Source organism: Rhododendron vialii, chromosome 5a (assembly GCF_030253575.1).
Source record: "Rhododendron vialii isolate Sample 1 chromosome 5a, ASM3025357v1".
NCBI lineage: Eukaryota > Viridiplantae > Streptophyta > Magnoliopsida > Ericales > Ericaceae > Rhododendron > Rhododendron vialii.
In genome coordinates this window covers 8,004,748-8,030,000 of record NC_080561.1, presented here as the reverse complement: position 1 = coordinate 8,030,000, position 25,253 = coordinate 8,004,748, and the positions used below count along the sequence as shown (strand labels likewise).

The 25,253-nt window shown below is 38.3% G+C and overlaps 3 protein-coding genes and 1 non-coding gene across 10 annotated transcripts in view; 2 read left to right on the top strand and 2 right to left on the bottom strand.

Moving 5' to 3' along the window:
- Positions 1 to 1,302, top strand: part of LOC131325150 (squalene synthase 2) — a 9,376-nt gene extending 8,074 nt beyond the window's left edge. Inside the window, exons 12-15 of one of the 2 annotated variants that reach the window (XM_058357238.1) lie at positions 215 to 306; positions 388 to 433; positions 516 to 585; positions 961 to 1,302. In XM_058357238.1, coding sequence (XP_058213221.1) covers positions 215 to 306; positions 388 to 433; positions 516 to 585; positions 961 to 962 — 210 coding nt within the window. In that variant the 3' untranslated portion in view covers positions 963 to 1,302. Of the gene's footprint in view, positions 1 to 214; positions 307 to 387; positions 434 to 515; positions 901 to 960 lie in introns of those variants that run through there. The other variant, XM_058357237.1, reaches the window with a different exon arrangement.
- A 1,478-nt stretch (positions 1,303 to 2,780) lies between these two features.
- Positions 2,781 to 8,107, bottom strand: LOC131325149 (zinc finger protein GIS2-like). 3 transcript variants are annotated; one of them, XM_058357235.1, is made up of 5 exons: positions 7,939 to 8,104; positions 5,823 to 5,877; positions 5,331 to 5,536; positions 4,245 to 4,337; positions 2,781 to 3,572 (listed from the first exon to the last, which is right to left on the bottom strand). In XM_058357235.1, exons 3-5 carry the CDS (start codon positions 5,456 to 5,458, stop codon positions 3,002 to 3,004), a joined length of 792 nt encoding a protein of 263 aa, XP_058213218.1. In that variant the 5' UTR covers positions 5,459 to 5,536; positions 5,823 to 5,877; positions 7,939 to 8,104; the 3' UTR covers positions 2,781 to 3,001. The 3 variants fall into 3 exon arrangements, with proteins under 3 accessions (XP_058213218.1, XP_058213219.1, XP_058213217.1); XM_058357236.1 differs by lacking the exon at positions 5,823 to 5,877 and adding an exon at positions 6,145 to 6,338 and having other exon boundaries at positions 7,939 to 8,085; XM_058357234.1 differs by lacking the exon at positions 5,823 to 5,877 and having other exon boundaries at positions 7,939 to 8,107.
- A 1,369-nt stretch (positions 8,108 to 9,476) lies between these two features.
- On the top strand, positions 9,477 to 9,549 carry TRNAE-CUC (transfer RNA glutamic acid (anticodon CUC)). The gene has a single exon. It is a non-coding gene; the product is annotated as a tRNA-Glu (tRNA).
- A 1,809-nt stretch (positions 9,550 to 11,358) lies between these two features.
- Positions 11,359 to 17,141, bottom strand: LOC131325144 (B-box zinc finger protein 19). Of its 4 annotated transcripts, none has more exons than XM_058357227.1 (6): positions 16,748 to 17,141; positions 13,131 to 13,227; positions 12,932 to 13,047; positions 12,596 to 12,832; positions 12,338 to 12,432; positions 11,359 to 11,705 (listed from the first exon to the last, which is right to left on the bottom strand). In XM_058357227.1, the coding sequence occupies exons 1-5, from the start codon at positions 16,838 to 16,840 to the stop codon at positions 12,343 to 12,345; spliced, it is 633 nt and encodes a 210-aa protein (XP_058213210.1). In that variant the 5' UTR covers positions 16,841 to 17,141; the 3' UTR covers positions 11,359 to 11,705; positions 12,338 to 12,342. The 4 variants fall into 4 exon arrangements, with proteins under 4 accessions (XP_058213210.1, XP_058213211.1, XP_058213209.1 ...); XM_058357226.1 differs by lacking the exon at positions 11,359 to 11,705 and adding an exon at positions 11,835 to 12,190; XM_058357225.1 differs by lacking the exon at positions 11,359 to 11,705 and adding an exon at positions 11,835 to 12,106.
- Between the last annotated feature and the right edge of the window lie 8,112 nt (positions 17,142 to 25,253).

The following is a 25,253-nucleotide window of genomic DNA, read 5'->3' as shown; positions in this document are numbered from 1 at the left end:
ATCTCATTTCCCAACTTACAGACATTTGGATTATTTATTTTTATGAGCAACCTTTTGTTTAGAAATGGGGAATTTTCACGTCAAAGCCTAGCTTTTCTTTTGATTTTGTTCATAAGTTTGGATATTTCCATATATATTAAGAACTTGCTACGTTCATAGGTTGACAAAGAGTGATCCAAATGTCCATATATTTAAGTGCTTGCTTTGTTCATAGGTTGACAAGGATGATCCAAATGCTACAAAGACATTGAGCAGAATAGATGGAATTCAGAAAACTTGCAGGGAGTCGGGAACCCTAACTAAAAGGTCTGTTGAACGTACTAAGTTTCCGTGATGAATGATTATGGTTTCTCAATGTCTGACCTTTTTTTTTTTTTAATTCACCAGGAAATCTTACATAATCAAGAGCGAGCCCAGATACAATTCGACTCTGGTGAGCTTTTGCGCTGATTTTCGTTCCTTGTATCTTGCGTGAAATAATATTTAACTGATGAGGCATTTTGGTCTTATTGCAGATTTTCGTACTTTTCATTATTCTCGCCATACTGTTCGCATACCTATCTGCAAACCGACCAACAGATATGTGTAAGTATTTTTTTTTCACAGGAGAAATTAATTCCTTGTACTGGTAAAAACAATTATCTGGAAAATGAACCTTGTTTGGTTGCTGTTTACTTAGAATGATTTTCAGAATACTTTCCCAATGTTCTAGAAGAAAAAATAGACATAGTTGTCATATCTTATTCAGTTTTGAGCAGAAATGGTTTTCTGAGAGTTCTTAAAATTGGAACTTTAGTGATTGCTTTTCAAAAACTTTTTCCGCCTCATAAGGACAGTCGCAAAACAATCAAGCCAATAAGTTCCGCTTAGTTTCAAGAAAAATGATGACAGGAAATAAAAGACTAAACCAACTAGGGAGGATCTTTCTTGAAATGATCTCTCTTCTTACTATTTTTACAGGAAGAAAACATGATCTAAATCCTAAGGATCCCGTTGCACGACTGTTGAAAATATCGCCATGAAGATGTCACTTCATAGTTTCTGAACGCCATTTAAAACTCCGGGTGGTTGGTTCGCCAAACAGGATGAGTTCAGCCACCTATTATTGTATCGTTTTTGTATTGTTTTTCCTACTTTGTGAACCAGTTTGCAGGAATGCCCCTCTGAAATAATGTAATTGTCACATAGCTATTACTTTGGTGTGAGCTTGTTTTAGATGTCAATTGTTAATTGGAAATCGCAATACTACGTACTTGAAGATGAGAAGCATTTATGAATCAAAGCTATTACCTTGAGCGAAAATCTGATAAGGAGAGGAGCTTTGTGCATCAAAAGACTTTCCTATTTCTGGCAAAGCCAAATGGACCAGAGTCCACAGATACATGTAATGTACCAAGCTTGCATCCAATTTCCTAACCAATTAGCCGAAGGCTGTGTTGGTGCAAAATTCGTTGTAGTCGATGAAAGTGGATAAACAGAGATGCTTCAAGTCATGTTACTATGTCGCTGTCCTTAAGACGATATTCGCCCCCACCAATTCAAGAGAATTCGGTGTGCACCGGGTTACAGCAAAGCCGCCTCCAAGATAAATTGAAGCCCAATCTCCAACTATTGTCTAACTGCGTTATGCACAAACGAAGAGAGACCCGACCATCTTTGGATTTTGCGAGGCCCTTAAGTATAATCGTAGGAGATAATTCTAGAGAGAATTAACTATTAGAATGATTTTGATTTTCTTCATCATTTCAATTGGTAGAACCATTTGCCTTTTATAGGCATAGATTGCAACCGTTGGTCAAAGATTACACCTCTTTGATTAAATGCAATAATCATATCTATTTATAATAGTCATGTCTATTTATTCTACCCCAATGGTCACACTTTTTGGTCTGGTAATGTCTATTCATTTAACCTGAATAGACACACCTTTTGTGCTCAAATCCAATATTCACGTCTATTCATTTAACCTGAATAGTCACGCCTCTTGGATTAAAACCATTCACCAATATTTACATTTAATATTCATTAAATATTTTGGAAATGTTCCAACAGGCCGGGTCACCGAAGCCTTTGTGTACTAATTTCTCTCCCTTCCAATGCTTCCATGTATATACATAGCCAATTGAACCAAGTGAGAATCTCTAGACACGGGACATGGGACAGACATACAATGAGTACAAAGAATTTGGTGTCATAAACAGAAGCCCCAAGAGGGTGGGATCTACGCAACATGGTGTGGAGAGAGAGAGAGAGAGAGAGAGAGAGAGAGCTCTTTTCTCACTTTACATTGAGTATCCATTTCCCTCCTTTTCCTACTAGGATTGTACCAAACCAAGTAAAAAGCACTGCAACCCAGTAGGAAACATCAAAGCACATACATTTTTTGAACGAAACAGAGAGAACCCATGAGAAATCTGGTTTGAATTCTCTCTATCCTTACGGGACTAGAAAATATAGTTCGTGTTAATTTTCTTTTTCCAAATCTTGTTAAATCTCGGTATCACCATTGTGGCGACATCTGACATATCAATAATATAGCGAGCAAAATAAAAAACTTCAGGTTTGAGATGCTCAAAAGCCTTTCATATTAACACCCAGAATTCAAAATTTTATGAGGGAATAATTAAAGGACTGAGAATCCCAAAAATAACATTTAAAAAAGACACAAACGGTGCGGCTAGGGATCAAACTTCCATCTTCCCATGTGGTACCACAAAGCCAGACACATTCTCATTCAACTGCAAGATATGAACCATGCTGTTCAGATGCAAACACGACCATTCACAGTAAGGAGTAGATGCTTCAATTCGAAATCAACAAAAATATATCTGGCATAACAGTTCTAAACATTAATCCAAGATCTAGGAAACTCTAGTCGCGATATTCAAGTTACGATTTTGACAATTTTACGACAAACCAAACAAGCCTGCAGTTATTGTAATCACCAAATAACCAAATGTCACCTTCAATTGAAAAAGCTTCATAATAATAGTTTCAGCCATCAATATCTCCTGGGAAAGCGATCCATAAACCTCCCGGAGGGGTAGCGATCCATGAACCTACCAGAGGGACACTCGTAAGCAATGTGTCCTCTTCCCCCACAATTGTGACAGATCATCAAAGGGCCAGGACAATCCCGGCTCATATGACCCGGTTGATGGCAACTCCGGCATATAATGTCTCTATAACCACCACCACCACCACCACGTGCTCCGCCACCTCTCTCCTCGATTTCATTGGCCTTTGGGCATGCTCTTGCCAGGTGGCCAACCACATTACACAAGTTGCAAACAGGTTCGTTGGAGCAATCGCGTGCAAGGTGACCTGTCTTCCTACAGTTCTTGCACGCCTTTTCGTTAGTACATTCCGCCAGAATGTGGCCTTGCTTGAAGCAGTTGTTGCACAGCCTCAGGTCGCCAGGTGGCATTGGGGGAGTTGAACAGTCTCTTGCGTGGTGACCCGCCTTACCACAGGTGTGGCAGATGCCCTCATTTGGACAGCTGCCGGCCATGTGACCAGGCTCTCGGCAGTTCCAACAGAGTGATTTTGTGGAGCATTCGGATGCAATATGCCTGTGGTTTGCAATGCATGGTTAACACGGACTTCATAGTATAAAATTGATAATTTCAACAACAATGAGTCAATTCACCAAGCTCTAACCAATTGCCAGCTCAAGGCAGCAATCAAACTCAACAGCAAATGATTTAAGAGGCATATCAAACTTCCTGGATACATTAGGCTTACACTCTTATAGTCGAAATCAACGTAGAAGTAGCCAAACATATGACGCGTGCCTAGTGAAGAAAACTAACAAGTTGACTGTCGACTACCCAGGAAAGGAATATGATGAGATACACGAGTGCGCCCATTTACATACTCCAAATCATGCCACAAGCTGTACAGTTACTCTAAGTACTAATCAAAAAGTAAAAAGTTTAAGCCACTGTACGACAGCACGTTTTTGATACGTAGGAATTGCCAACATAACCAGGGGTGATTGAACTAAGGCCCTTAAGGCAACAAAAACAACGAGAGCCAAGGGTGAATTTAGTGCAAGGAGTAACCAGATTTTTCAAAAGCCACATAGTAGAACTGCTACACACACAAAACCAACAAAAACTAGGAAATTCATTACAAGGCAATGATAAAATAGGAAATGCATATCTAGAAAATACAACTTTGCAACTAGTACTGGACAGATAACCATTGGATTACCAAAGAGTAGTACATAGGAGGAATCTTACCCTGGCAGACCACAATTGTGACAAATTGCCACATTCGGGCATTCTCTGGCATAATGACCTGGCCGTTTGCAGTTCTTGCAGAGATTGTTCTGGCTGGAATGGATCAGACAACAATTGTTACTCCAGAGAAATCAATAGGTATCACAAAACCTTACATCTCAAGAACGAAAAATTTGCAAACTAGTTAGGATGTGATTCTCCAGATACTGCAGAACATAGGTTTTAAAAACTTCCTGTCTAGGTCTGTCTGTCCTTCCTTCTCCGTGGGCTCTGGGTGAATCTCACTCTTGGAAGAGGGTAATAAGCAGTAGCGCGTAAGGCCCAACTCCAGTATGATGGAAGCAGAATAAAAGAAACATTTTTTCCCTTACAGCATGTGACAAGTGAAGATAAGGGACAATCATAGGATGAGAACACCATCTACTTAACAACAGCCCAAACCCCCTCCCAATGGGACAAATTTAGTACCACGACTGCCAGCACTGTATGAGCGAGACGATCAATTTGGTAAAAGATTCAGGTGCAATACCATGACTAAGGGATTCAAGATCCAGATTGATAGTGCAAAACATTAAGATATCTAAACACTAGGATATCCAACCAAGACAATACCACACACGCATTCCCAGTTGGTTTCTATTCGGTTGAACACTGTTTCGATAAAGGATGAAAGATGTTAACAGCCGTGCAATATCCAGATTGCCTAACAACATAGCATTTAAAGGACTGTCATAGCCACACTATCCCCTTCAAGCATTCTTTCTAAACAAGGCACTCCAGTTACGTATCTAAGCCCAAAACCGAAAGCCAAATAGAAAGGAGCAAATTACGTATCTAAAAGCAACACTAAGAGATTGGCCCTAGCGAACACCACGCAAATTAGGCTCGCATTCCCCAACGAAGAGACTCTAGTTCAAGTCCACCTAACTTAGCGATGAACAAAAGAAGCAAAACTAGGAGACTTCAACTTCAAAGATCCTCACAGACAAAATCATAGAGAAGCGCTTCCCCAACTGGAATATCTATACAAAAATTTAGTCAAATGGACAAAAAGAACAACTAATAAATGATGGAAACCAAGACCACCTGAAACCCCCGCGTTCCCTTCTGTAAGGTGCATCACGGTGGGAATACCGACTAGTACGGATCTTGCGATCCACTGGGCTCCTGCTCCTGCTCCGGCTCCTGCTCCTACTCATGCTGTCTGAACTCATGTTAAACCAGACCAATAGAAACAAGTGTCACCAATCTGCAAAAAAACACCACCCACCACCACCACAGCCGATGCCTCCCTGTCCACAACACAACCACAGCCAACCAAATCCATGAGTCCACAAGAAACCCTACAGTCCTCTTCAGATACAAACACCAGTATCCCAACATTAAAGGACAGACACTTTCAAATACCAAACCACTTCACGTCAATTATTTCACTCTCTTAGCAGCAAGAGATCCCTGAGTTGAAAAGACCCCAGTTTCTCAAATACATCCTTGGTAAGAACTTATCATCCCTTGCTCACAGTTACAGCCCTAAAACAACTATCAAGCTAATACTTATGACTACATAGAACAACATACTTCAACTTCGAGGATATCATCCACCAGATGGAGCCACAACCTATATCAGTACATCCTTCTCCATGCAAAAAAACCATAGAAAACAAAAACAATCATGCAATGAAAGAAGCTTTGGATTACAGAATTCGAGAAAAGCTAAAGAGAGAACTAGATTCAAATATGATGATATAGACAAAAACCAAAATAATGGGAAAAACATGACCTGGTCCACACAACAAGCCCAGTCTTAGTATCAAAATGGAGGATTCAAATTTCTCAACTAAATACTTTCCACAAACTCTGGCAAGAGAAATATTACAGAGTTTATGGATAGAAATGGCACCTCAAAATAAAAGTTTCACCAGCAATCTCCACTCAACACAATCACACCAACTTGGACCCGAACTAGGGTCACGTGCACTCATCGATATGTTCATCAACAACCGCTGTACACACTCAACCACAGTATACTACATAGTACATACTCAGAGCTGAGTACGACATCAATCGTGATGCAATTGTAGAACCTTGGACATCCTGTAGAGTGTAGACACCTCTCAAGATGGGTAACAAGAACCAAAAATCTTTTCATTTTACTGAAGAGAGCAGATTGTCATTGTCCTCCTTGATGGCTGATCAACGTTCTAAAAGTGCTAGGTACTAGTCGGGCGGTTGGCCACCTTCAAGTGATTAATCGATGCATATTAATTAGTAATCGGCGATTAATCGTTAGTTGGACCTAATCGGATAGGCCCTACCAGCGATTAATCGCCGATTAATTCCTTGTTTTATTTAGAACATTGTGCCTGATTACTCAACATGACAAACAAAGCACCTATCTTCCACATATTGGCATATCCCGATTCATGAATCTACCCTCTACAAAGGGAAAAACATAAATGTCCCTGACACTCTGTCAAGAAGCTCAAACACATTGGTTGAGCTGAGTCAATGATCCCGACACTCTGTATCATTACAAGCCTTGCGCCCGGTGGGCTTTACTTTCAAATCATGTTTGTCTATTTAATGCTTCGGCTCTGTTCATTAAAAGGACTCCACATACGTTTGCTTTTCGTTGGATAAATACGACGGATCTGATATATCTATTAGTCTACTTGCTTGTAAAATTGGCCGTAACGTTAGCTGTTGCAATTTCAATTTTGGAAAGATCGCAACAAATGAGTGATTGTTCCACTCACTATATTGTAATTACCTCTTTATCACTTATTAGCATTAAAATAGTTTATTATCCAGTGATTCCAAAACAATAAATGACTCAATTTTAAAAGGCGTCTACATACCTTGTAGCTCTGTAGGTTTTTCTTTCAAATAAAGTTTGTATATATAATGCTGTGGCTTTGTTCATTGAAAGGACTCCACATACCTTTGCTTTTCATTGGATAATAAGACACATCCGATATACCTTTGCTTTTCAGGAAACTCAAACACGTTCTAGCTGAGTCAATGCTCCCGACACTTTGTATCATTACATGCCTCGAGCTCAGTAGGCTTTTCAATGCTTCGGCTTTCGTTCATTAAAAGGACTCCACGCAAATTTGCTTTTTGTTGGATAAATAAAAAAGATCTGATATATCTATTAGTCTACTTGCTTGTCAAATCGGCCATAACTTATCTGTCGCAATTGCAATTTTGGAAAGATCGCAACCGAACGAGTGATTGTTCTGCTGACTATATCGCAAATATCTCTTTACCACTTATTATTAGCATTAAAAAAGGTTATTATTCAGTGATTCCGAGGCATTAAATAGCTTAATTCATAAAGGCATGTCTATCGGTTCAACAACAACAACTTCAGTACATACAAATTCTTTCTTTTTCGGCCTATTTATACGAAATTGGTCTCGGATGGGTTAAGTCGGGGAGGGTTAACTCGCTCGCGATGGGAAACCCTAGTTTAAAACTTCCGGGTAAAATTGTACACAAAATCGATCGCAACCAGTGAATTAAACCACGTGCACGGTATATGTATGTGTAAACGCATTCGATTATTAACACGGAACGATCGTTAGGGCACCACACGAAAACGGATCAAGGTCAATAATCCTCCGATTCAGTCAAGCCAATGAATGCACATACCAAAATACAAGAACGTAGAGAGAGAGAGAGAAGGAGAAACCTGGTATGGCGCCTGGTAATGGAAGTCCTTGATCTTGTGTAGATGCAGAGTAACGAGAGAGAGAGAGAGAGAGAGAGAGTGTGGATAAGGCAGCTGTTGTGTCTAAATCTAGGGTAAAGATAAAAGAGCCCGGCCCCGGTTATACCTGGACGAAGTAACTACTGTTTCGGTTTTTCAAGCAGGGTTGCAAATGAACCGATCATATGGCTCTGTTCGTGTTTTTTTTTTTGGGTGAAAATTGACTTTGTTCGTTAAGATTCAACTCGATTCTTTTAGTAATCAACCGAGCTGAGTTTGAACTCGAATTTTGACCTCAACACTAAAACGCTTGGTTCGCAAAAGTTTGGCTTGTTTTTATATACTCGGCTCGATTAAAGAGGCTTGTTAAGTAAATTAATCAGGTTCGGCTCATTTACAAAACGAGTCGAGTTTCAAGATCGTTTAGTAAACAAGCCGAGCTCAAATATTGCAAAGCTCCGTTCTGCTCAGCTCGTTTATACCCCTTTCGTTTTGTAATCTTTTCTGTATTCTGACAAATTTAAACCATTAATTTTTGAGATGGATGACCAAGATTGAATCACAAAAAGCTTTTCTATAGATGATGAAATGTCTGACCAGCTTCTCTGCAGGGACAAGGAGAGTAGCCAGTGCATTTTAATCACTGCCATTAATTTCAATAATCAATGATCTAAATTTACGAATACTTATCTTATTTGTAGGATACTTTTTATTAAATCTGATTCATTCAAAACGCTTTTGAACGCTACATTCAAACCTACCTTTGCTTTGGAATGCGGATAAGCCGTTTTCTAAAAATTAAACGATACGTGACGGGAGTGGGAGTTGAATGCCAGATTCAAAAATTAGGCTCGTAGACATTGGACAATTGTTAAGGTCGAATGTGTTTATTTATTTATTTGTAGTGTTACAAAATGGGTAAAAAATACTGTACCAACCAAACCTGTGAAGAAGCATTAAAACATAAACCTACGGTGGATCCACAATCATTTTATGCACCCTGAGAAGAATATAAAAATATTATGATTCTACAACACGGACCCTACAACACACTCATATTTATAAGGGTGTGGGCTCCACACTAAATGTGTGCAGTATATGTAGAGTCCACACACTTGTGAGTGTAATTGTGCTATTGACACAGATCTATCATGCACAGATCGTGCACATATCGTTATATGGGGTCTATTAAAGGTCCCACACAAACAATCGATCCTAAACCTAAATGAAAAGTTAGATAATTGGATTGAGCATCTATAAGTATCGGATTGAGCAACTTTTTTGACTTGGGCTCTTGAAAAAATGTTTTAAATTTAATGAATCGCTCGAATTATTTGTGTATCTGTTTACGACAGATTTGTGTGGGCAGACTTATTGTTGTGAATGTGAGTGTGTAAATGGGTGTGGTTATAATATTTTTGATATAATCAAAATCAAAATAAAATAAAATAGGAAAAAAGACTTAGGGTGTGAATATTTATGTGTTATATTTTAATCAATTCGAGTATGATAACATATACTCCGTTGTAGTCTAGTTGGTTAGGATACTCGGCTCTCACCCGAGAGACCCGGGTTCAAGTCCCGGCAACGGAAATTTTTGCCCCCTCTAGATTTTTAATTTGGAAAACGTATGTGCTGTCTCTCTCCTTTCTCATCTCATGAGGTTCTGAATAATTTCTCTCACTATTCCATTTTGGTTGCCTCTCTCGTTATCTTTTAGGTATTAGTAACTTTTTTTCTGTCTTTGGATGAATTTTTGAGTATTTTTTTTGCTGTCTTTGGATGAATTTTTGAGTATTTTTGATGAGTGGAGAGATATAGAAAGAGAAATGAGAATAATGATTGGAAATAAAGGTGATGAGCGGAGAGAGAAACGAAAGTAATGATTGGAAGTAAGAGTAATGAGTGTTTTTTGAGTTAGAATTTTTTTTTTCAAAATGCCAATCCAACAAAGCATTTGTCTGTTTCCACCCTCTGATAATCTATAGCTATCAGGGGTGGCCCAAACTCGTTGAAGGCTTAAAAAAAAATATGAGTGTGAGCCTTTTAAGAGTTCTATTGATGTTAAAACATTTTAAACTGATATATTTTGTTTTTTTATTTGAAATTGGGAAGGTTATTACTCGTGAAATTCTTAGTCTCTAGTGTATAGATTGAATTATAGTAGTATTTTATATATAAAATGTGAATTATAAGAGAGGTTAATCTTATAAACCGACAGGTCTTGACAAAAAGCTCTTTTTTTAGAAGGTCTTTTACCTAAATGAAGCTTCTTCTTTTTTTTAATCAATTGAAATGATTTTTGAAAAGTCAAATATAGTACTATACAAACACACGCATGTATAAAAGTGAGGCATATCCAAATTAGAAGTCCTAGGCGATAGTCTTAATGGCCTAATACTTGGGCCGCCTCTTATAGCTACTCATTTTTTGTCATATTGCATATGACTTACAAAACATACCCTTGGAAGACTTCTGACATTTTTTGTGATGAATGTGAAAATGGAGACTTTGATTTGGTCATTACATGTACATTTAGGCGTTTAGTAATAAGGAGACACAGGGCCTGCTTTGCTGGCGATACAGCCCTTGTTCCGAGCTCAAAAACATGTTCCGAACCATTCACTTTGTAGAGGTCGACGCGTTTAACGGCCCCGACAATGACCAAGTCGATTGGACATCAGTAGCTTAGTAAACAAACCAAAATATGTGTTCTATTAGTATTTGTTATTCATTTACTGCATAAAACGTGGTTCACTTTCTAAGTTACATATGTCCGATCGACTTGATTTTTTTAGAGCTGTTAATCAAGTTGTTAAGGCTGGCACAACAGAGTCCCCGTTTCCTAGTAATGGACACAGGAGCATGCTGTGCCTCGGGTACTTTCGATTACTGTGTTTTCCAAAGCATTCTAACCTGGGTAAATTGCTAGATAAGCAGAAATTTGCATATCCCAAGCGCATACACGATGATGTGATTGATTTGTAAGCCTATCACCCTGAAATAGTAATTGACCTTCCAAACGTCTTTTGTTTCTAAGAATGTCATTGTCGCGTCATTTTGGTAAAAGATTACCCATAAAAGTTTCGAGACAAATAGCCTCATTGTTCTTCCTGTTATTGTGTTCACTGTCTAAACTCAAAGAACTTCAAGCTCATTAACGCTATGCTTCGAAATTAGTTCGAAACTTTAAACAGTCACCCGCCCCATCTCCTAAAACAGAATACGAAGCAAAAAAACGATACTTTTCCCGATATTATTGAGCAAACAACATATCAAGACATGAATACCTTTGTAACACAGGGCAATTGAATCATGAGCCGCGATCACAAAGAGCGTACTACAGGTAGGCAGCGGAATTAATGCATGTAAGACTCGGAAACCACAGGAGGAACTTGTAAGTAGACGTGAATTCGATCACTAAAATACAAATTAAACTCTCGGAGCATTCAGTTTTCCCTAAAATAAAACTACAGGTGCCCATAACCAACTCTTTACAGGATGCCTTCAGGTTCAACTTCACAAAGGTGAGGAGTTCAATTACAAGATTTCAAGGAAATAGCATGAATCGAACAGTGTAAGAAACTGTACTAGCTTTACTTCCAGAAATCCTGATTCCGAAGGCACGAAACATTCCATCTGTTGGCCAGGGATAACAAATTATTTTCTTCTGACCGACTTTCGTTATGCACAGAAAGGACAGCTTAAATATCATGACGACGTGAAACTTCTCTAGGGGGCGAGAACATCTGCATCACATAGTGGGATAAAAAGACTCAATGTTGGAATGAAATGCGCGAGGTCTACGAGTGCAAAACTAATACATGAGCTAATCCGCGAAATGATGGGTTGAGAAACAAAAAACAGCAACACAAGTACAAAAATTAACAAATTAACACCAACGTTTGAAGCAAATGTCAACAAAACTCCAACAATGATATCGTAACAATTATGTATTGTCTCATGCCTTATAGGTTCCTTTGATACCATTTCATCTCTAGTTAACAAAGTGACTCAGAAAAAAATGGGAAATTTACGAGGCTTCTTGACATTGTAACATATCAATCCTTTTGCACCTCAGATATAACCTTAGAACCACATCCCATGCATTTTCCACCTTGCCCTTTCTATTGCGGTGCAAGTATACAGCCTGACATGTTGCCAAAAATCAAAATAGAAATAGTCTACTAGGCACTAGCATTCTTTGGACAGAGCAGCGATGAACAATTTCCAACTGCTAAGCCGAACCAACATGAGGCCACACAAGGTAAAGTTAATACTTAATAACACGTATGCAAGACCATATAAATAATCAACAAGGCAAGAAAAGGAGAAATCAGAAGGTAAACAACAGTAGTACTGTCTTAGAAATAGAATATACCTGAATCACTTTTCAAACTCTCTTTTAAATGGTCCAACAGGAACCACACTTGCAGATTCATGATTGTCCCCGTTTAGACCATCCATCCCTTGTTCCTTAAATATAGAAGCAGTATTATACTAATCAAATCACTAGGCCATTCAATCAAAACTCTAGTGCTCATTTTTCAAGCAAAAAGCCCAATCAAACGGTGAGCACCCAAACGGAATCCTATACCAAAGAAAAATGGAAAAAAGTGGATATTGGAGTAATGTCTACCTGATTATTTGAAGACTGCCCGTGCATACGCTGGGGATTAGAATTTAGATCAATCATTTTAGTGTCCATTTTGCTGCCACCATCCGTATTAGCCACTAACATCAGAACGCTAGACGCTACGTGATTTTGATGGTTCTCAGTCATCCTAGGCTTATGGGGCTGATTTCTCCTCATCTCACCCAGTTCGGCGGGTTGCAAACCTAGCTCATCAATGCGGCTGGGTTTATCCCCTGGGAACTACACGGCACGTCCAAGGATAATCCAAATTACAGGAGGCATTATCACAGTTATACGCAACACCACAAGAAAAACGTGAACAATTATGCAATCACAAACCTCAACACGTTGCCTGAGTACCAGGTATCTTCCGTGGGTTCTTTTACCTCCAACATGTACAATCATATCACATTGCAGGCAAAGGGAACTACCATCTATCTCACAGTAAAAGAAAGCTACATACAAGGAAGAGGAAAAATTGCTGACCTTAATAAAGAATACAATACATAAAAAGTTGAAGCGAAAGTAGACGACATACCTGGTGCATTTTCACATATATCACAGCGGGGAACAACACTAGGCTCAGCAAGCCCAACCCGCACATGCCGACTGGCAAGCTTATTACACATATGTACCTGCAACGCCAACAACTAAAGTCTAAATGATACAACTTCACAGGTTTCAATGGCAAGCAAACCACCATGGAGAACCTTGTGAGGAAAGCAATTGTGAACACTTTGCAAAGAATTTCCTAACACTTGTCAGGGGTGATTAAAAAAATACATGTGAATAAAGCAGCAACAATACCTTCCACAATTAAGCTACTTGCAGTGGAAAATATTTGACAATGATTTGTCAAGGCATAAACCATAACTATCATGCCTTCACACACAAATAGCATTTTGTATTACGTGTTTTGCTATCGATTCCTGAAAAAAAAAAAAAAAAAACGTTATCTAAACTAGTTGTGAGGGGCCCTATGTGTCTCCTGCACCAGACATATGGTACAGCAAAGCCTTTTCATTTCCACCACGAAGTCTCAAATCTCAATTCCATATCCCATTGTGTTTCAATTGAGAACACCAATCTCCCCCTTTTTTCTGCAGGAGCTTGTAGAAGGCATCACACACCGAGACTCTGGAGTTGAGTTGCATGAGATTTCACTCATATCTAAAACACGTAACGAGTATGAGGCGAGTTGAAACAATTGATAAGCCCACAATAGTGTAAATAAATGGGTACACGCTTATACTCGCTTGATTATATTGATATTGCGCGAAATGTGTGTTTTTAGTGTTTACAGGTTAATCATGGAAATAAGGTGTACTTGGAAGCTGTGGATAGCTCCCGGGAATAGCCGAGGTCTTGAGGCACCAAGGAGGTCCCCTCTCAAGTCCAAAAAGTCATTTGAAGAAGCATGAAAGGGCATTTGGGACGACCAAGGATCAAGAGAAAAGGAAAAGGGTTTTGTGTGTTATAGGTACCAATTGATCACTTGAGTTATCTTTGAGAACAATTGAATAACTTAAGTTGTGGATAGGTTGAACCCCTAGACCTCGCCTTTAGTTAAATTTTCTTTTAAATCATTTCTAGTCTAAACTAGCGTTTAGTGATAACCAAAACCAAACAAACTCTAAAGGTCGGCCGTCCTAACGCCAAAACCCTTCGTAAAACAAACCTCCCTCTAGCTCCATTGCATTCCCTGTGGTCGCAAGCACAAGCTTCAAAGCCTAGAACTCAAAATTGATAAGAAAACCCATGGCGTCACCCACATTGAGGATACTTACGGGGAAGAGTATGTAGAGCATAGACTAGGTGGCATTTAAAAAAAGCTAGAACTTAGTAATGGTACTAGGAAGAAGGGCACTTATAATAAGCACTTCCTTTATGAGCTCAAAATCAAGGACGCTCATAATAAGTAATCATGTCCATGACAATCCTCCTCCTCACGCTCCCCGACAAATTTCCAAACGCCCTAATCCTGCACAATCATCAAACCTTCTTTGAAACTCGAACATATGACTGACAAATGATAGACATTGAGTTCTGACTTTGATTAATCACAGAAGACGGCGGCTGGACTAGAATGAAAACAAGGGTCATAACACAATTGGGGGAGTGGGAGGCGCCAAAAGTGGTACTCCCTCAAAATTTAGGAAATAGAACCTGATGGAGGAAATATAACGCTCTGCTACTTAATAGTCATAAATCTTTTTATGAAAATACCAGTCTCAAACCTTCACTTAGAAAGCAAAATTACGAAAGCATTATCAAAGTAGCAGTGAGTAGAGTAGTCAATAGTCACATACTTAAGTATGTACTTATGCATGAATTATATGTCCCAGTGGAAATAGAAATACCCACATTTTCCTCCTTGTTGTGCCTTCATACGAATCATTCTGATTATGGAAGTAATTACTAGCAATAATCAATTACTGATTCATAGACCAGATATTCATCTTACAACCACAGAACATTAATAAAGTTAGTCTCATCAAGCTACCAGCTACCATCTTTAATCTCATGGCAAAATGGGTCTTCCAAGTTTAGGCCGATCCTTGCTATAAATGAATCTTGTTATTTGTACAGATGTGTCTGTGTCTGTGTTTTCCAAACAACATGCAACTAAGACCAAGGAATTGACCTTTGGCAGGACTTTGACAGCAATTGAAAGTGACTCACAGACAGGATGGAGAACTAACAAGAACATGGTTTCAACTAACAAACACAAGCATGAGAAAACATGAATGAACAACAGTATGAATGGACCATAGTAGTCCACATTTAACCGAATGGTAAGACTTGTGATGGAACTTCAAAATTGAGTTGTGTATGCTCGTGCGTGAACACTGAGGGAGAGAAGGCGATTGCAGGCACACCACACAGTGAGACAAAATACATGGACAAAATATATTCCGAAAAAAGTTAAAACAGTTGATGCAACCTGCATCAACTGAAGTAACGTTTGCATACATCCAAGGCAAAAAACCATGAAATGACTTTGCACCAATGGAAAATTTTCCCAACACTTAACCCCAATGGGTTGGCCTTGAGGTCGAGGCCTGAGACTAGGAGGTTTGCTCTGTCCTAATGTCAAGATTCGAAACCTCTCATGTGCTAATGTTATCAACTCTTGTGGGGCCGGTCCATATGGATATGGATTAGTCGAGGTGCGCGTAAGCTGATCTGGAACTTGAGTTATAAACTACTCTCTCCGTCCCAATTTGTTTGTCCAATTTCGACATACGTGCCTTTTTAAAAATTATCTATATCTCACAATCTATAATGTTTTACATAATTTTGAAAACATTATATTTTAAATCTAATTGAGATCTATCAAACAAGATCCATATTATATATAAAAAAAACATTATAAATTGAAACATATAGACAATTTTATAAGAGGTCCCAAATAGTGAAAAGAGACAAACAAATCGCGACAGAGGGAGTAAAAAGTAAAAATAAATAAATCCCAAAACTTGCAAACTAGCTAATTGCTTCTCCACCGCTCCTAGAAATTTGCACCTAAGGAACCAATGTTCTCACTTTCTTCTACCACTATCTTTAAACAGAAACACTAGGAAAAGCCAACACAGTTCATCTTCCAATTCACGACTTCACTACGAACACTTCATAGATCCATTCCAGTTTTACTCAATGAAAAATGTTACCAATACACTGCAAACCATTTACTATATCATCTAAGATAATAACTAGGCCGTATCTACACCTACACTACGGCAAATGTTCTAAAAACTGCTAGGCGCTAGTCAAGCAGAAAGGGGCACCTAGGCGCCGACTAATCAGCAGCCTAGCGCCTAGGCGGGGACTAGGCACCCACTAGTCATGCATAATCTGAGCGTTGGACCACCGCCTAGCGCCTAGGTAGGGACTAGTCGGCCTAGGCGGACGACTTTTACAACACTACACTAAGCCCTCCGCTCGCACACTCAATTCTAGCTCTCACAAATTTTAGTAATTAAGAATAATTTCAAAAGACTCTGGCCCTCGCACTCTTGCTCACACGAGCGCATTATCTTACCTACTAGACAACTACGCTTCATATAAATAAATAAATAAATAAATATAGTATGTATATATATATATATATGTATATACACATACGAGTCAAAGGATTCGATCGAGTTTGGATACCTTCTCGTCGCAGGAATGGCAAAGAGCGGCCTCGTCCGCGGCGCAGAAGAGGATCGCGGCGGCGCTCTCACAGACGTCGCAGAGAGTTCGCATAATTTCAAACTTTTACTCTAACCGTGTGTGTGTGTGTCTCTCTCTCCTTACTCATCTCTCTTCGCCAAATCCATCTTCTAGTGTCCGATTAGATCAGAATTCAGTAGCTTATCGATACAATCGTGCATCCGTATCCTGCTCAGATGTTTGTATAGAGACAAGAATGAGAGAGAGAGAGAGAGAGAGAGAGAGAGAAGTGTTTTGGGGGGTCTTGACTTGTCGTGGGGAGGCACCACAGAGGAGAAAGACCCCTTGGCCACCAACTGCGAAGAGAAGCTTGGAGGAGAGAAAAAGAGGAAAGGTAAACATCACAGGAAAGTAGGAAACGACAGGAAGGGAATATCTGGTGCTCGACGGTGCACACTACTTTAAACGTACCCGCCACGTGTAGCCGCGTCGTGGTCTAGGAATAGAAATTCTCATGAACCAATGGGGAATCCAAAACCAAGTCAACGTACATAGACTCCTCCACTATGTGTGATCACTCACTGTGATGTGTGTGTGGTGCAAGGTTTTGTTTTGTTTTTTAACGAGGTGTTCGGATCAATTTGCACCATGCAAAGTGGGTATAGAGTGGCTGATTTGGTCGTTTGTCTCGACAATCGGTGACTTTGATCCTAATTAAGTAATGGACGGTTCAGATTTGTATGCGTTCAGATTCAATTCGAACCGTCCGTTCCGAAATGAATAGCGAAATCGACCGCTCGATACCGCTTTGCGGAGATGCTGCTCGCCAGGCAAGCACAGTCTTCTCTCCGGCATATTTTGGTTTCTTTGCCCGCGCTCATAAAGTGCCCCTTTTATGAGTGATCAGTGATGTTTCAAGACTCTTCGTTACTCTATATTCATGTTTGAGTCATAGAATTCGTGACGAAACCTACGTTAATGTGCGGTGGAAAAAAAAGTCTCTAAAGATTACGTGACTCTAGCCGAGGAGCTCCTAATAATTTTTCCCCTGTATGTATGGTTTCCAGGTGGTTGGCTATTTGGCGGTGGAAGCTGCTTCGTCTTTGTCTATCAAATCTTTTTCTATTTTATATTTATCCTTTTGTTTTTATGAAATAAAATACACGGGATGTTGTCGTTTCATTACCAAGGAAATTAGTAGGTACTTATCAATATTTTTTAGGGGAAAGCTCCCTCCGACGCTTTAAAGGGAATGGACGGAGCTGTCATGGCCACTGTGAGTTCTTTCGGGGTCTATTTTGATGGTCGAAATTATTTACATTTTAGATCTCGTCGAGAATGTCAAATTTGTTTAAAATCATATTGAGAAAATTGGGTTTCGATCCAATTTGCAGGTTTATTTTGTTCGAGATACATGTTTTCTAAAATCATACTAAAACACATCTAATTGACAAGAATTTTCGAATGATTGACGTTCTCAACGAGATTTAAAAAATGAACAAGTTCAACCATCAAAGCAGAACTGAAAGAGTTCACGTGTAGCCCAATAATATGGTCTAATGTGAATCCTCTTCCTTTCTTTCCCTCTTGAAAAATGAATACCACAGATAATCACGAAAATAGATGATGAGACATAGATTATAACAGATGTTATGATGACAGATAGATTATAACAGATGTTTGAATCTTCAAAGTACATCAATGGTACAACTTTAGCATTCTGCGTTCTTTTAAACTGATAAGTCTGAAACTTATTTCGATATTTTTTACATTTTGTAATTTTTCGGTTAGTTTTCATCCTAATTTTTAGGATTAATCATTCATCTCGACAAGATGGATCGGAAAAGCATAAAAATATAGACCGATATTGAAAAAATTCAAATAAGACGGAACTTAAGCTTCCAAAGATGGTTGATACTTTTTTCATCTTTAGTGAACTTTTTTTTGCTTTTTGTCATAATTTTATACTTTTTAGACTCCTCTCGTCGAGAAGGATGATTAATCAAAAAAAAATCACGCAAATTTAACATAAATTCTGAAAAGACGAACAAAACATACAAAACGAAAAAATTAATTACTCCAAATGAAAGAGAACCAAGCCAATGTTCATCTGAAATTATTCCAGGGGCCCTTCTTTCTTTTCTTTTTCTTTTTCTTTTTTTGATATTTGGGTATCTAGAGACTTTATGCACACTCTCGACTCGTTCTAAAACCTCGAAGTTTTACGATCGGTTTGAAGTTGACGATTAGAAAAAGCTCCAACGTTCTCGAAAATCCTGACACGAAGAAAGAGTCGAATCTGCAAACTCGTGGAGATAAAACGCCTTTAATTCTTGTTATTCTCGAGTCTTCTTACTTAAAGCGGCAGGCAAAAAAGGTTAGTAGATTTTTTTTTGTGAGCACTTTAAAATGATTTTGGCCTCAAGATATGAGATACGAACTCTGGGAAGATCGGTGGATGGTAATGGATTGAGGGTTGCTTTCATTAGGTACGACCCCCTTTCCAAGCTTGTGGCTGCGAATTTTAGTCGGTGAAATCCAACTAAAACCTGGAAAATTTATTTGTTTACGATTTCAAGACCGTTTATTTTTTTTGGAAATGTTAAGAATTCGATTCCAAGGCTTGAATTTGAATTCGAAAATCCAATTTCAAAATTGCTGTGATTTTTGTTCGAAATCCTTGAAAATTTGATTCCAAGGTGTCCTACGAGTGGCTGAGACACTCAACTCAGGGTCCACCGGGAGCACGGGTCCGTACTGAAAGTTGGTAGTTTTAGTTTTACTTGAATCAAACAATTATTGCTCTTTATATAGTTGAGCCAACTAGCTCACACAACTACGCGCCTATAAAAAAAAATATTTTGTTCAATAACTAAAGTCCCACCTCAATATCCAAAGCCATTTAATAGCATTTTAACCTTTTCATCGTTTCCTGAAAAGATATCTCAATTACACATCTATAAATGCTTAATCACATTATCTAATTTTGTGAGATCCCACCCTAGTCCCACATCGGTGGGGAATTAAAAGTAAAAAAGAAGTACATAACATACCACGACTAGTTATTATATAACTTGAGATTAATTTTTTGAACCACGTGGTTAGGCTAAGGATTAGCAGGTCGTGCGAGTTGTTGCAATTTTTTTTGTTGCAAGATCATGTTATTCCATCAAATACTCATCAAAATGAGAATATGGACTTACTTGAATTGTTACAAAAAAATCCAGAATGAACTTTTTAGTTCATCTTGAGATGTGGCTGCACCTTGAGCTTTAGCTCACCAGCCCTGTTACAACTGGCCTCCATACATGTAAACGGGTCGATGGTGTATGGGCCAATTTTGGGTGGGTCTGGGCAATGCCCAATTCATGTTTTGCTGAAATTCACCCATGGAAGCGAATTCATAACTTGCTGGATGGCTCAGGACTTATTTTAATAATTAATATCTGTCAATGACATTTTCAGCATTATCAAATGTTCTCAGCATGTCTATGTCATTGGCCGTCATTTTCCCAAACTTATACTTTGCCAAATCAATATACAGGCCCAAGGCCCATTACCACACGGCCCAACAATTCCAAATATTCTTACCAAAATACTTTGTACTTGCTCGCGGAGAAGACAGTCGTTATTTGCATAAAAAATGCTACACGCGCAATGGTTGTGCATATGGACTTTTACAAGGTGAAATCTTCCAAAAATAAGAGAACGTTTTCAATACAGGAAAACCCGAGAATTATGATTGTAATTAGTTTTGTATATTCAAGAAAATCGCAGGGGTTTACTTAGGGCTATAAATGAACCGAACCATTTATGAATTGTTTGAAGCTCGACTTGGTAAAGATTCGTTCGAGTGCAATTTGGGATATGACAAACCGAACTGAGCCTCAATATGAGCCGAATCTAAACATGAAAACATTTGGCTCGATTAGGCTTACAAACATATATGGTTTGTGCGCAGTCGTGCATATGACGAGAATATTTTCGCATATAACCTTGAACATTCTAAAACTTGGCTCGAAACCTCTCAGGTGCTATCAAGTCCTTTTTGGGACCAATACATGCGGAGTTTTTCGCTCTGACTTCAATTGGGATTCTCCGCAAGTTGGCTGTGAAATTGATTATCCAGGATTATGCAATGTGTACGTAAGCTGGCCCAGATACATAAGTTATTATGAAAAAAAAGTGTGTATATTCAAGTACAATCTCAGGGGCAAACATAATCTATCAATATTGCACCTTGAAACTACATGCTAAAGATTCGATCGTTGAACCTTGAACTGTAGAGACCCGTAATTTAAAATATATATATTGGTTTAATAGATATTGGAAATCGAGGAAAATGTGATTTTATTAAGCTTATGTGAAATTTGTGGAGTTGATTTGATTTGGGGTTTGTATGCTAGAATCGTAATTGGAGGGAGTGCTAATGTAATTTGGTAGGTGTGTGAATATATATAGAGGAGTATGTGTAGGGGATTAAAAATCCCATGTATTTCTCTCTCTCAACTCTCACGTCTCTCTCCATCCCTCTCGGTCTCACTCTCTCTCTCACTCATTCCTCCACCAAAGCTCAAAACCCAAAGAACCCAACCCTCTCTCCATCTTCCTCACGTGCTATTGAGTTCGTAGCTCATCCGGTTCGGCTCGGAGAGGAGTATTTTGGGTGTATTTCAAAGTTTGAGTTCAAGGATTCGCGTGGCCAGATCTCTTTGCGTGTTTGCTCTCCGATTGCGAGGTAGGGATTTCTTGCTCATTCTATGTGTTTATGTGTGATTGTTGTGCTTTGATCGTGCCTTGGACCATTGGGTTTCGTTGTTGTGTTTGTCCTTGAAGTTCTGCAGAATCGCTGCTCGAAACCTCGTGGTATCGATACAGATTAAGAGCTGTATCGATACTATAAACTTATCTTTCTGGTTAGAGAGTGTTGTATCGATACGACTTTGGTGCGTATCGACACCACAGCCTTATCTCCAGTTTTGCTCCTACTGCTCCCTTTTTGATTGTTTTGACCCCCGATCACTTCTAATTCCTTTTGGACACCTCCAAACCTATTTCAAGCATGCTTAATTGAATTCCTTTGGTCTACTTAGGTTATCCTCTTCCCGTTGGCTTTCCGTTGTCAGAGAAAGAGTAGTGTCTTACTAGATAAAAACTTGATCGAAATGTATTTATGGGATTGATGACACTTGAGAGTCATTGTGGCATGAGGTGATGTACGCTATAGGTATGTTAGGTGTTATGACTTGATGTGGTGAACGGTAAGACGAAAGAGCGTATTGCAACAAGGTTATCGAGTATCGTAGGATGTAAGGTATGACGTGGGGCGCTTGGTTGGTCAATAGGGGTTGCCTAGTGGTTCGGAAAAGAATAGGGTAACTCGTATCTTCGTGCTTCGTCTTGATTGATCATCCTAGGTTCCTTTGGCACTCGTTCTATAGATTCTCGTTTAGAACCTAGCCGGTGGTGTGTCGTGGAGTTGTTATGGGTTCGATACGTGACGTAGGGCGTTGTAATAGATTTAAAGGGATAACATGGACTTAAGGTATTTATTAATGTACAATAGGACATGGGTTTGAGTGTGTAATACATTGAATGATGATGAGTGAAAGATTGTGACTTTGGGAAGTGTTGTCATCTTGTATTCGGATTGATAATGTATATGTGTTGTGTGAGTTGTGAATATTGAATTGAGGGTTCTGGAACGCAAGGTGTGGTAATGCGGAGACTCTAGAAGGCTCGCAACGCAAGGTGTGGTAATGTAGAAATCCAGGTGGAGAGAATTCACTGTAACGTAAGGTGTGGTAATACAGTTAAATGTCTCGCTTGATGAAGGGAATTATAATTGATTATAGAAATTCATGTTGTTGTTTGGGCAGTTTATTGCTTGAGTTTGTGACTATTAAAGAAAGAGATAAACAATTGGTTCCATCAAAGTTTTTTAAAAGAAATGACTTTGGTTTTGGAAAAAGGATTTTTATGAAAAATCCTCCGGCATTCCTGAGCGAATCAATGGCTCTGGTATTTGGGCACAAATCAACGGACTCCAGCTATTCAAGCTCGAATCAACGGAGCTTGACCTGTGACGGTTATGAGTTTTCTCTAAACTATTTCGGTAATCAAAAAGAAAAGTTTTATGAAAAGAGGCTTGATGGCAAATGGTATTGAATAATGAGGTTGTTCATGGCATTCATTTGAGTAGTTATAAAATGGTTGAGAAAATCATCGTGATTATTTAGTGTGATATGAGTTTAATGTTGCTTCAAGATGATGTATGAATGGTTAGGGATGTCTTTAGGATGTATAGGATCCCATAGTAGAAACTTGTCGGTTCATTATGGCGCCCTGTTGTATCTCTTGTTCGTTTATTGGAACTCATTCATTTTTTTTATGCATAAATCGTCACATTTTCATATAGATTGTGTAAAGATTTCTCTACTGGGTTAGTGTAGCTCAACCTAATCCTTCTTTTCAGGACAAAATGCTGGACAGTAGCCTGCATACTTTGTGTGCTTGGAAGTGAAAGGCCTTTTGGAAGCTAACTACATTAGTTACTTAAATATCTTTGTAATTGATTTTCTTGAAAAGATGGGTTTGTAACTATTTTTTTTAGAATTTCTTTTTGACTAAATCGTTTGTAACTTAACTACTCATTTGTATTTGTATTTAAGCTTATTTGGGGCCGGAGTGCCAAAATTGTAAACCTTTAAACTTGGGAACTTGTTTGTTTAAGTTAATCAAATGGGAACTCTTTTGGGTACTATTTTTGATATGCGAGGTCCTTTTATTGAAATGAATTGTTTAATTATATTGAAAATCCATGGCGTAACATGAACTATTTGATTTTTTGATAAATATATAAATTGTCTAATTCAACCAATTAAATATGCAATAAGTTTATACTTATGAGGGACAACATTTTTTTGGCTGTGACAACACAGGGAAGAGTCATAATCTCTAATTTATTTTTATTTTTTTGTATCATGACCATAATCTCTAATTGGGAGCGGCTAAACTGAGAGGATTTTTTTATTTTTTATTTTGACAAAAATCCGCTAATCTAATTTTCATTCATTTTGCTAAGATGTAATTATTCTATTTTTGGTTTGGTATTTACTATTTAGGACACTCAATTTACTTATATTTGATTATGTGCCCATGCAAAAAGTTAAGAAATTGCTCACAAAAGGTAAGGTAAAATTATGCAAATCATTTGCTTAAAGAAACGTTTTAGAGATGAATTTATTAATAAATCAAAAAAATTCAAATTTCTACGAGATGTGACAGACAATATGCAAACATTAGCATCGGAACACGCCCTGGTAAAAACGTGTAAGAATCTACAGAAGAATATGCTACATTTGCACATTATCCTTTATGTATGGGTGTTGGTTGTCTTCGGGTTGCCGGCGATCTTTTTTCATATCAAACGGTAGGAGAATTATATTTTGCATTAAATTAAAGAGTTATAATGATGGACACTACATTAATTATGTGAGCTGCAATAACTAAATCAAGCTCTACGCAAAATAGCACAAGAAAAGGCTTCATACAGAGAAGAAGCAAACAAAAATAGAACTTTTTGACTTTCTTGTTTTTCTTTTCAATACAAAATAACCTTGTTTGGTTCTCCTCTCAAAACTTTAATCTCCAAATTCTTTTATCACACTTGACTACTTGTAGTAGTTCATCCACTCTGCTCGACCTCACTCTTTCTAATCACTTTCTTTCTACTTTCCATCACGCTTTGACCACACCCAGAATCACTAGATTACATAGTTATTTGTAGAGATACATGAATCTTACTAAGTGCACAAACTACTAGATGTCTTAGACTCCATACATGAATAATAACGACTCTTGAACTGACAAATGAATCTTCGGCTACATACATGAACCACACTACAATCATGTATCACGTGTCTCCACAACTTCCTAGAATTACCTAAAATCAACTTTATTTTTCCATCATTTTTCTTATCTCAAACTGATCACAACCAACTCTTACACATAGGAGTAAGATTTAATAACCAATTCTTACCTTTGGCAAGAATTTGACCATTGACCTCTCAGCAGAGGAGAGTATACAAGGCGTACGACTAATGGTCCAACGATCTCTTAAGCATTGGGGTCCGGGATTTTACTACATATGCTGGATTGTTTTTCCTTTTTTTTTTTCTTTTTTTCTTTTTTTGTCACCAAAACTAAACTGAAGAGTTAAATCGATTGAATATTTTAGTAAGAATTTCTTTGAATATTTTAGACCCCGTTTGTTTTGAAATTTTGGATTTGGTTTTGTAGGTAATGTGCGTGGAAAAAAATAGAGTAATGATTGAAAATATGGATAATAATTGAAAAGAAATAAAATAATAATTAGAATTTAAAATCCAAAACCCTAAAACGAACATGGTCTTATTAGCGTATACTGTAATTGGTTTCCTTGATTAGGTAGTCAAATTCGCACATAATGGCTTCCACTTTGGGTAAAAACCTTTCAATAGCCACT

Bases quoted from the DNA above. Each gene is read 5' to 3' on its own strand.
- LOC131325149 (XM_058357234.1), bottom strand. From the start codon at position 5,458: ATGAGTTCAGACAGCATGAGTAGGAGCAGGAGCCGGAGCAGGAGCAGG. The intron at 4,338-5,330 runs GTGGTCTTGGTT...GATCCATTCCAG, and splicing joins AGGGAACGCGGGGGTTTCAG to CCAGAACAATCTCTGCAAGA. The intron at 3,573-4,244 runs GTAAGATTCCTC...TGCAAACCACAG, and splicing joins CACAATTGTGGTCTGCCAGG to GCATATTGCATCCGAATGCT.
- LOC131325144 (XM_058357227.1), bottom strand. From the start codon at position 16,840: ATGCGAACTCTCTGCGACGTCTGTGAGAGCGCCGCCGCGATCCTCTTC. The intron at 13,228-16,747 runs GTATCCAAACTC...TTGGCGTTGCAG, and splicing joins GCCATTCCTGCGACGAGAAG to GTACATATGTGTAATAAGCT. The intron at 13,048-13,130 runs GTATGTCGTCTA...CCTTGTATGTAG, and splicing joins TATATGTGAAAATGCACCAG to CTTTCTTTTACTGTGAGATA.